The 12,150-nt window shown below is 37.4% G+C and overlaps 1 protein-coding gene across 1 annotated transcript in view; it reads left to right on the forward strand.

Moving 5' to 3' along the window:
• The first annotated feature begins 4 nt into the window (after window positions 1-4).
• The window catches only part of NME7 (NME/NM23 family member 7), a 268,015-nt gene continuing 255,869 nt past the window's right edge, over window positions 5-12,150 (forward strand). Inside the window, exon 1 of the mRNA XM_004269733.4 lies at window positions 5-126. Within this exon, the coding sequence (XP_004269781.2) occupies window positions 124-126 (3 nt within the window). The 5' untranslated portion in view covers window positions 5-123. The remainder of the gene's footprint in view (window positions 127-12,150) is intronic.

The raw sequence follows: 12,150 nt of genomic DNA on the forward strand, positions 1-12,150 counted from the left end.
GCGGCCCACGCAAAGTACGGCAGTGGGTGGAGCTCTGTTGCCAGAGTAAGCCGGCGTTGGTGTTGGTATTGTATACTTCCTGTCGCAACCATACCTGTTTCCTTGTGCTGAGATCCTGAGGTGATGGTGAGTGCCAGGCGAGGCCAGAACGGCTCCGGGGTCTTCTTTACTCCGCGTCCCAGGTCCTTGGTTGTCTGGGCACTGAGAGGCGTCCGCGTCCCATCTGCCTTCACGCCGTTATCTCTTTCTCCCTTTCCAGGAGCAGTCCCTGCAATTTCCTCTTTCCCTATTTCTTGTAGCACTCTGAATTCCACTTTGGTACTGCTAAGCCTCGAGAGTAATGTGACAGGAAGTTTAGGGGTAAGACACTGAGTCTGTTAGTCTGAGGTGAGAGATTATTTCGAACATTTAAAATGTTTTCATTTTTCATCATTGCATTTTTGTTTTTCAAGCTCCCAGCTTCACCTTAACGCGTTTCATTTAATAGTATGTTGTGGTGTGTGTATAACTTTCTCATTACTGATCCGAACCTCCCTAGTTCCTGAAATCTTTGCTTTCTTGAGTGGCCGAGTACTGTCCCACACCCTGTCTAAGGGCCATACAGTAATAGCTGTATTTTGCATTAGCTCTCTTCTAGCCAGTTGATTACCTTCTAGGTCTGTGCTTTTTAACAGGAATGCCCCTCAAGATCACTTCTGGAAAATTCACTTGCTAGAGCCTCACCCCCAGAAATTCTGAATAAATAGGAATGGGGCTCCGTATTTGCATTTTGAAAAAACCTGTAGATAATTCAGTCACGTGTTTGAAAACACCAGGGTTCTAGTTAATTCACTTAATTACCAAATATTTTAAACACTTACAGGTAAGGAACTGGAAGATAGAGAGAAGACTATTGTCAGATGAGTATAGCTATGAACTTAACAGAGACCCACCCACCACCCCTTCTCCAGTACTACTCAGCAATCCATTTTATTACTCCAATCTTCTGCTGCCCTTTTCCTTCCGAGCCCTTTCCACACCTTCACTTTACAAACCCTGTCCCTTCCCCTCCATTCTAAGCAGATGACAGAGTCTAACAGTCACTTTCTTTAACCTCATGCCCCAACCTATATATTGATCTATATTTTTTACCCATCATTCGGTCTTGTGTTTCTAGTTGATAGAAACAGGTGTTGAAGGATGATGGTTCCATCTTTGCCCTAAATCTTATTCCCTTCCATTCCTTACAAGACTTTTGTCTTGTAAGTCTTGTATAGTTCTTCTTTCCTGTGCTTTCAGCCTCTTCCTCTCCATTTCCTTCTCAGTGTTCAAGTCATACATCTTAAGAAAATGAAATAAAACAAAAGCCCTTGCCCTTCCTGTGTTTATCCAGTCCTCCCATCAATCTATCAGTAAACTGCTGGAAAGCATAGTGCTTCCATTTGTATCAAATTCTGCTCGGTCACTTACGTCCTCAACACTCTGTTGTCTGAATTCCTCTCTAATGGCTTCATGAAGTCGTTCTTGCTTAAATTTCGAATGGCCTTTTAAATGCCAAATCCAGTAATTTCTTCTCAAAATTTATTTTATTTAGCCTCTCTGACAACTGAAGCTCATGATTATTCATTCTCTCTTTTTTTCCACTGGCTTTGCCTGTTTTTAAAATGTCATTTTCTGGGACTCACTCCTTAATAATTTCACTTCTCAGTCTCTACATTTTCCTTGGTTGATTTCATGCACACGCATGAGTTCTACTAATGCATAAGCATTCATTCTTAAATTTCAGTTTCATCTCAGACCTGTTAAGGCCTAGTTGCTTCCTGGACATCTCTACCTGGTTACCGCAGAGGCCCCTCAAACTTGTACTTACCATATTCAGTCGAAATTATTTGCTCATAGATTTGTCACACTTGCTAAACTGTGAACTGTTAGAGGAATGGGTCTTTCTTTTGTTCACTGCTGTTGCTTATATCATGTTAGGCACTCAGATATTTGTGAAATACTGTTTTTTGGTGCCTGTCATTCAGACCCCCCAACAACCCTAAGAGCGGTGAACTCCTCCTCGCACCCTCTGTCCTGGCTCGAGTTGTGTGTGGTGGCTCTTTGAGAAATTGCGTGGTCAATGAAGGCTCTTCTGAGGAAGAGACTTTTGTCTTGAAGTCTGAGTGATAAAGTGCGATGATCTGAGGGAAGGGTTCTAGGCAGCACTAGCAAAAAGATCAAAAGAGCTTCGAGTATTGCAGGCACTGATCTTATGGTTTAATGTGAAAAAAAAATCGCTATTATTGATAGGTTATGAGGTGGTGTGTGGGTGACAGCAGTGGGGTGAGTATGGTAGAGTGTGAGATTCCGGTAGAGAGGTAGGTAAAGGGCAGACCACGTGTATGTACTACAGCAGTGTTTTTGAAACTATAGTTGTGACTCATTATTCGGTCATGAAATTAGTTTGTGGTATGTAGCCAGCATTAAAAAAGAAGACACATGAAATAGACATTACCATATTGCCTATAGTAAGGGTCGCTTTCATGAAACTTTTGTTTTTAATTGTATGTATGTTATGTGTACTGGGTTATGACGCAGAATATATTTCTTACTGTGACTCGTGATCCACAAAGTTCAAGGTAAAATGTACTTTGAGCAAGACACACTTTAAATGGCAAAATAGTTGAGATCTCAAGGCATGCAGATTTCTTCTTCCTCCTTTGACCTAGTGACAATCTTATTGTGTGGCAGGATAGACTCTGAATTTAATGAAAGCCTAAAATTGACTAGAGTTGAATTTTCAAATTTCTTTCTGCATCCAAATCTTTCTCTTATGTCAGTTGCTGTCAGTCCTTTATGAGAAAGAGTAGGCCTTTAGAAAAAGAGAGAAATGGATGTCCTTTCTCCGTGTTCAGTCTGGCCATGGGCATCTGTACTCTATCAAAGCTGATGGTCTCCATAAGCAGCTGAGGATGGAGTTTGTTTGCTCTGCTGGTCATTGCAATTAAATTATCTGCATCTGGTTTGTTACAGTTCTAGCTTCTAGCACCAGAATTGGGTTCTGGCTTCACATTCTAGCATCACCTGTATCTTGTGAAGCAGAGATAGGCAACCGTAGTTAAGGTTGTCTCACATGCATGCTGTTTAAGATAAAGAATATAATAGAGTCATCAATTTATTTACTTTTGTGCATACAGAGAATAGAGAAAATTCCAAAGACTCTTCTGATTAATAAAGAGATACGAATGTTATATATCTTCTAAAATAGAGCATTGATTTGAATACTGTTACCCAAGATGAACTGCTAGTATAAGGCCTTTAAAGATGATCAACTATGTTCCACAAGAATTAGACTAAATAAATGTCTCAAAGTTGGTGTTGTTTTAAAACAGCCTTCAAAGAGAGTTTCATGATTGCTGAATAAAGAACAGGATTTCATTCCATGAATTGTTTTTCAGTTTTCAACTTTATAAAGTTTTTTCTAAATAGGCTGTCTTGCCACGTGCTTCTTTGCCAACCAGAATTCCTTATGTTACTTGAACTGCTAACTTGAAGGAACTGAAGTTTGAAAGCTAGGCAGGATTTTATTTACTACAACTGAATCAGAAAGTATAGAGCCTAAAATAAAAACCTGAAACTTAAAACATTTTCCCCTATATATTTTATTACGAATGCAGTCTAGAGCTTGTTATATTCTTCTTTAGCAGTTGTATTTGCAAAACTCCATAGCAACTGGTTAATATAATGCTTAATTTTCCTCTTTATCTTTTTTCCTGTCTTTTGTAACTCTTTATCTTTTTTCCTGTCTTTTTTCTGCCTTTTTGTCCCCCATCTTTTCTTTTTTTCCCCTAGATTTATTGAGGTATAATTGACATAACACTGTGTAAGTTTAAGATGTACAATGTGTTAATTTGATGCACTTATCTATTACAAAATGATTGCCTCCATCTGTTAGATAATTACCGTTTCTTCTTTTTTTTGGGGGGGGGGTACGCGGGCCTCTCACTGTTGTGGCTTCTCCCGTTGCGGAGCACAGGCTCCGGACGTGCAGGCTCAGTGGCCATGGCTCACGGGCCCAGCCGCTCCGCGGCATGTGGGATCTTCCCGGACCAGGGCACGAACGCGTATCCCCTGCATCGGCAGGCGGACTCTCAACCACTGCGCCACCAGGGAAGCCCACCGTTTCTTTTTTGTGATGCGAACATTTCAGATCTACTCTCTTCGAACAGATTGGTGGTTGCCAGAGGCAGAGTGGTGGAGGGGTCAGTGAAAGGGATGAAGGTGGTCAAAAGGTATAAACTTCTGGTTATAAAATAAATGTCATGGGAATATAATGGACAGCATGGTGACAATAGTTAATAATGCTCTATTGCATATTTGAAAGTCACTACGTGAGTAGACCTTAACAGTTCTCATAAGAAGAAATTTTGTAACCATGTATGGCGATGGGTGTTATTTAGACTTATTGTGGTGATCATTTTGCAATATATACTAATACTAAATCATTATGTTGTGCAACTGAAAGTAATATAATGTTATATATGTCAATTGTATATTTTAAAAAAGCCAAAAACAAACAGAAAAAAAAAAAGAAATCATCTTAGTGGGAACTAGGATTTTGACAAAAAAATTTACTATAAATTTGTTATAAAATGTTCCTAAGGACACTTTTGCTATTTTGTGTACTTAACACAGTGTGAATGATAAATCTTGTTTGCAAGGGGTAGGAACATAGGACCAGGCGGACCAGGTTGAAGTCTCCAGCCTTTGACAGGGGCTGTTTGTAATGGGAGACTACCTAAATGTCTATCAATAGGGGGATGGCTAAGTAAACCATGGTGTGTCCATGCTGGGAATATTATGTAGCATTTAAGGAGATTGTTATAGATCTATATGTACCAACTTAGATAAGAATTTTTTTTAGTGAATTTAGTTGCAGAATTGGTTGCAGAATATTTGTAGTTTCCAATGTATGTAAAAAAAAAAAAACCCAGCAAAATACAAACCCATGTGATAGTGCTATGTATTCTCTATGGAAATATTAGGCAAATATATAGACAAGCTGGTAACAGTGGTCACCTCTGTGTTTAAGGGAGAGTTTTGGATTTGGGGAGCTGATCAAAGGGAATTTGAGTCTGAACTGCAGTGGTTTTATTTTTTTATCAAGTGAAGTGAATTCCGGTATTACCTGTAGAACAAAAAATTGAATTAAAAAATGTTGCCACTATTGTATCCTTCTGTTTACATTGTACATCGACCAGCCCCTGATTCAAGGACTGGCCGTGAATAATGAAATGTAATAAGAGAATGCTATTAAACATGCTAATATCCTTTTGGAGGAAAAAAATCTATTCTTTTAGCAACTTCAAGTATGTAATACAGCATTGTTAACTATAATGACCGTGCTATATACATTAGATCCCCAGAACTTATTCATCTTCTAACTGGATGTTTGTATCCTTTGACCAATACCTCCCCATTTCCCCCTTCCCCCAGCTCCTGGTACTCACCATTCTACTCTCTGTTTCTATAAGTCTGGCTTTTAGATTCCACATATTAGTGATATCATACAGTATTTGTCTTTCTCTGTCTGATTTATTTCACTTAGTATAATGCCCTCAAGTTGCATCCATGTTGTCACAAAAGGCAGGAAGGGAAGGATTTGGGGTTTCATTCTAAATGCAATAGGATAATGTATCTCATACATTTTTCCTATTCCATCAAAATATTTTATTTTCCTTGGATCTGGACTTATTTAAATGTTAGCCATATTAGTTTGGTCGTTCAGTGCCTATTTTCATCTGTAACATTTATGATCTTGTAAACTTTGGAAAGAAAGTTTTTTTTTGTCCTGCTCTTATATTTGAAGATTAGAGACTAATTTCTCCCCTTATAATTGCTTTTTCATAATTTAATTGCCCTTTACTGGACCTTTTGTTTCCATAATATCTTCTGTAAGATGCGTCAGGCAGAGCCCCCCATTCCAGGTGGGTATGCATCATAGTTTCTACATGGTTCTTAGGGATATTATGTGTTCTGCTGTGATTTCACCTGATACCTTTCTTAATAGGTCTATAGCATAAGATTGAAGTCCCTTGTTCTCCAGAAGTATCTCCAACATTTCCTATGAACCTTATATTCATTTTCCTGCAAAAACTGTCTAAGCTACTTCACTTCCAAAAGTTGGTATTTTAAGACTTTCTATTAAGTAGATGTGAGAAATTGTTGCTATTAAAATGTACTGCCCAATTCAAGTTTATTTTCTGATGCCAGGCACTTTGTCTAATTAAGTTGTTATTGTTATCTCTCCTGACTCATCCTATGTGCTATTCATTCTTCATGTTGCTTTATTCTTTAAAATGTATTTCTGTAGACATGCATAATGCCTCCAGGGTTTTCTGACATATGTAAATTTAAATTTCATTCTTTGTTTTCTATAGTTCTGGTACAAGTTAAACATATATATGCTATATGCATTTTATATATTTATGTAATATATAAAATACAGGTAATACATAATATATCAAAACATATAAAATATATACTTCATTTATATATATAATATTTAACTTACTCTGTTGTAGAGATGTAGTCATTTTTAGAGATTTGAAAATAGCTAAGTGCAAAAATATAATTGAATGCATCTGTAATATCACTGACTATATACAATCAGTATTAATATTTTAGAATATTATCTCAGTCACACACGCACGTGTGTGTGTATATATATATATATATACACACACACAGATGTATATATCTCTTTTAAAATGTGATCCTATTGCATACATTGTTTACAAATTTTTTTTCACTTAATATGTCTTATACATTTTTCCAGATCAGTGTTAAGAACTACGTTATATTCCTTCATTTAATCTGGTTTAACCAATCTATTTATTAATTTGGTCTTTTAACACCATAATAAACGTATTTTTTGCAGACACATTTTTACTCACATCATAATTATTTTCTTAGAATAAATTAGAAATAGAATAACTGGGTGAGAGGCCATGTGCATTTTAAAATCTTTTTGATATGCACTGCCAAATTACCTCCAGAATGTTTTACCCGTTTGTACACTACTAGCAGTGTGCCATGGTGCCTGTGTCTCCTAATCTCTAACCTGATATTTCTATACATTTAATACCTACATGTAACTGGATTCGAACTCTTTCACTTTCTTTACCCAGTATATTGAGAGAGAAAGATTATAAATCACTAATTTTCTATAGATGAAAAATGCTGTTAATACTTATGTAAAATATTTCTCTAATTATTTCACATCTTTCATAAACTGTTACAATTCAAAATTTATTGACTGTATATACTGATGAAGATAGGAGTAACCTTTTCTAAACTATTATTCAAAGACAGATTATCCAGTCCTCTCTTGTCTGTTTTGAAGCAGCTGATTGTAGTACAAAGGAACTGGTCTAGAGCTAGAAATCGAAAATTTTCAATCCTTATTGTAGTATTGGTTTCAGCACTTATTTGCTGTGTGACATGTAATCTTTCTGGGCTTGTTTTCTCATCCATAAAATCAGAATGATAATTTCTGTTCATATTTTGTGACGAGCAAATGAGGTAATGTATGTGAAAATAATTTATAAACTGTAATGTACTATACATATGAAATTTATTATTTTCATATTAACCAAACTACTACCTAATGAGAAGATGGTTGGAGAGAATGGAAGGTGATTAAAATCTAAAACAAGTTTCAGAATATTTGAGGTTAGTGGTGTTACTGTCCAATTTTGTGGATATTTAAAAATTTACTTTTATATCAGTATATTAAATACCATCTTCCTCAATTTCTATTAGAGATTCATTTTCCTAAGGAAGCAGTAAAAGGTCAGGGAAAAGGGAGGGGATGGGAGATGGCAGGAATAGTTCTCGCGACCAGTTTCAATAACTCTCATGTCCTTTTGGGAGGAGACAGCTAAGCATGTCTGATATGTGTTTAGTAAGTATTAGATCTTGAGATCCATGAATTTCTGCCAAGCTTAAGTGGATTAGCTGGGAGCTAAGTTTTATTTGCTTTTATTACTGGTAGTCTTGAAATTTTACTATTCAATAATTTGATTGTGAAAATATAAAGGAGCCCTTTTTAGGCCTAGTCTGTTTCTTGCTACAGAGGCTCAGAAATAGGGCTTTGGAAAAATGGAAAATCCCTCCATCTAGTGGCAGGTACAGGTCTATCATTTATGTTAAACCATCTTGCTCTTTAAGTAGTTTTTTGAATTTTACTATATCTGCCCAAATCTCTGAAAGGCGAATATTTGTATATCTTAGGTATTTGAGTATTTTTCATAATTAAATAATTAAAAATTTTATCTCCAAAGGGAGAATGGATCCTATAATAATATGCTCACTTTCCCCCAGAATTTCCATTTAAAATCTAGTAATGGCCTTGAGAATTTATCTTGACTCTCAGTACACACATAGGTTGAGGCATGCATCACTAGAGCATTTTTAGAAGCAAAATTGAAATACTAAGAAGTGGGGCAGAGCCTCTTGTACTTATCCTTCTGCCCTACCGTTGGGTTCCTGCTACATGCCATAAATCTGAGATACAAAGATGAATAAGACTAGATCTTTCTTTTAAGGAGCTCACAATCTTGGGGGAAGAGGGAAGGCAGGGAAGAGATAAACATGATATATTGTAACATTGTACTAACTTAGAGAAATTCAATTTCCTCATTTGTAAAATGAACATGATAGTAATACTAACTCCCTCATAGGAATATTGTTATGATTAAAAGAGATAAAGTGCTTAGCTTAATGCTTTATACATTGTAAGCATCCAATAAATGTTAGCTGTTGCTACTACTGTTGTTATTGACAGGTGTTAAGATAGAGACCTGCTGAATGTAGGAACAGAGAGGAGAGACTAATCACTATGTAGGAGTGTTAATTAAAAACAAGATTAGTTAACTTTACACCTTTTTCTGTGTTATTTTTCATTCACTGAGTTTCACATTTTCTTCAACTTTGAATATATATAAATCCCAAATTAAACTTAGCATGCTAATGTCAACATCGATTCCTTAAATTTACTAGAAGGCATTTGGAAACAGTAGGAAAGTGTCACTGTGGTTCATTGTTCAAGCTTCAGCCTACTTAACAAATGTTTTGTTTTGTTTTTTCTCTTTCTTTTGAACATTTTTGCCTATTGACCCAGATGTCCCCTTTGGGTGAGTTGTAGGTGGGCACAAGACACACACATCTAGTGACTGTTGGGAAGTACTTGAGGTGTGCATATTAATATGATTTTAAACCAGATTCTTTTTGGTTTAACCTTTTGAGATATACATCTTTAAAAGTTTACATCTTTTTTTCCCCCAGAATTACATGGACTTCAGCCACAGTTACTATTCCATTTGCCTGAAATGCTTCTTCACTTTTTCCGATGCTTACCTCGTGGGAGAGGCCTTCCTAGCCCACTCAACCTAAAGTAGCACCTCCAGTTACTCTGGTTCCCCTCCCCTTCTTCACTTTCTTTTTTCATTTTAGCACCTGACAGAAGCATTGCACAGCTGCAGGTTTAATAATGATAGTGCCTGATATTTACATAATATTTTCCATTTATTAAGGCATTTAAGATTCTGAACTAATTCATAATGTCCTTTAGAGATAGGAATTGTATGTCAAAATCAGTAGAGAGCAGAGAAGCACGGACATTCAAAGAAGAATAATAATGCTCTGAAAAGGTAGTTGAAAAGAAGGGAAGTTAACTTTCCACTGAATTTCCCTGCTAGTCCCTTTGGTAAAGACCAGGAGTGGAGAACTGTTTTTGATCAAGGGCTGTTTACCACCAGAGAAAATCTAAAATTCTAAGTCTCAAACAGTAGGCTGTTGTATTCTGAGAGGGAACTCTAGATTCATTCATTCATTCAACAATTATTTTTAAGTTCCTATTATATACCAGGCACTGTTCTAGGCATCCAGGATATACAGCAATGACTGACAAAGTCCTACGCTTATGGAGCTAAAATTTCTGGGGGTGGGAAGTCACACAATAAACAAACATGTAATATAGTGTTAATTATTGATAAGTGCTATGGAAAAGTTAGATTATGGGAGAAGAGATTGAAGAAAGTAGAAGGAGGTGGTATTTATTGGATGGTCAGGGAAACCTCTCTAGATTGCTGACATATGAGCAGAAAGCTGAATGAAGTGATACTGTAGAGAGCCTTAATAACCCTAGCAGTGGAGTAGTCCAGGCAGAGGGAATAGCAAGGGCAAAGATTCTGAGGTGGGAGCCTGCTTGCTCTGTCCAGGGACCAGCAAGAAGGCCAGTAAGATTGGAGCAGAGAAGAGTGAGGGAGAGAGTGGCAGAAATGTGCTTGAGAGGTAGCTTGAGGCCAGATCATATAAGCCCTATGTGGTATGAAATCATAAACTCTTCGAGCTGAAGGAGACTTTGGATTTTTGTAAGACCAGTGTTTCTGAAACTGATGTTGGGACCCATTGGTGGATTATGAACTCTAAATTGTGAATAGCAACTAACTTTTAAAAACAGTGTAAAATATTAGTACATTGCACATTCTAGGATAAGAATTGTTTCATGGAACTTTTTTTTCCATTGTGGAGGGTGTATGTGTGTGTTTTGGTTCTAGTGGAAATTGTAGTTCTTATTGTAGGTTCTGGTGAAAAAAAAAAAAAGGAAAATGTGGGGCTTCCCTGGTGGCGCAGTGGTTGAGGGTCCGCCTGCCGATGCAGGGGACACGGGTTCGTGCCCCGGTCCGGGAAGATCCCACATGCTGCTGGGCCCGTGAGCTATGGACGCCGAGCCTGCGCATCGTCCGGAGCCTGTGCTCCGCAACGGGAGAGGCCACAACAGTGAGAGGCCTGTGTACCGCAAAAAAAAAAAAAAAAAAAGAGGAAGATGTTTGTGAGCCACCAATCTAGTCTTATCCCCAAACTTTATAGATGAGGAAGCTAGGTTGGGAAGTACTCAGAGGCCCACATGTCTTCTCCCTCAGTGAGATGTTCTTGCTGCCACACTGTGCTCATGTCTAGATGCAGTGTGCATCGCTGTATGTAGATGTGACTGACTCCATACTGCTGTAGTTCTAATTTCTTAAATAAGGGAAGGAATTAAAAAACTTTATTTAGTCAATACCATATCAGTAAGTACCAACTTCAGTTCTGTTTTATGATCCTTTTTTACACTGTTTGCCTTATTTTCCTTTGCATTCTCTATTTTCTTAAATATCCTTTTATCTCCCTAGGAAAGAAAGCTGTCCAAAGTTTAGAGGTAGAGAGGGAGAGAAAGAAGTCCAGGACCAAGAGAGAGGGAGAGGGACAGACATCTAAAATCCAGGAGAGAAAAGAGAGAAACCTCCAAGGCCAGGAGAGAGATGGAAGTAGCGATGTCTCTGGCCCTGCCTATTCTTCCTACAGTCTCCATGATCCCCTCTGCCCCTTCCCGAAGGCTTAGTCTCCTGGGAATGCAGTGCTGGTGGAGAAGGGGCTCCATCTGCTTTCAAAGACATGCATTGGGAATTTATCTCTGTAATCTGCCTTCTGGCTCTCAGAGTGAGGACTGAGTAATGTGCCGAGGAGAGTGAGCTCCTGGAGAGCAGGATTTATTTATTGGGTTGGCCAAATAGTTCATTCGGGATATTTGTAAGATGTTATGGAAAAACCTGGACAAACTTTTTGGCCAACCCAATATTCTCCTTTGCATTCCCAGGCCTGGCCCATGGAGGCCCTCAGTAACACTGTGCTTAAAAGACCTTCCTAATTAATACACTGAGCTGTCAGGAAACTGTTCTTATCTGTTACAGCTAAATTGTCACTTATACAAACAATAAATCTGTAACATTAAAGGGAAGATTAGGCTCAAAAGAGACTTAATTTTTGAGAATTGCAAAGGTAAATTAATAAAATTTGATGATATTAATCCAAGGGTTAAAAATAAAAGATTCTTTTACACACACACACACACACACACACACACACACACACACACACACATACATCGGATTACTCCCTTCCTTTTTTTTTAATGTCATGGGGAAGATATTCTTGAAATAGTTTAACTGGATTTTAAAAATTATTGTTTTAAATTGTTTAAAACCCTGCTATGTAATGTGTTAGATGTTAGAAAGCAAGTGAAGAGAATTCAGTGCATGTTATTCTTCTTTCATCAGAGTTGCTGTTTGAACCTGATAATTTCTT

Source organism: Orcinus orca, chromosome 1 (genome assembly GCF_937001465.1).
Source record: "Orcinus orca chromosome 1, mOrcOrc1.1, whole genome shotgun sequence".
Classification (NCBI taxonomy): domain Eukaryota; kingdom Metazoa; phylum Chordata; class Mammalia; order Artiodactyla; family Delphinidae; genus Orcinus; species Orcinus orca.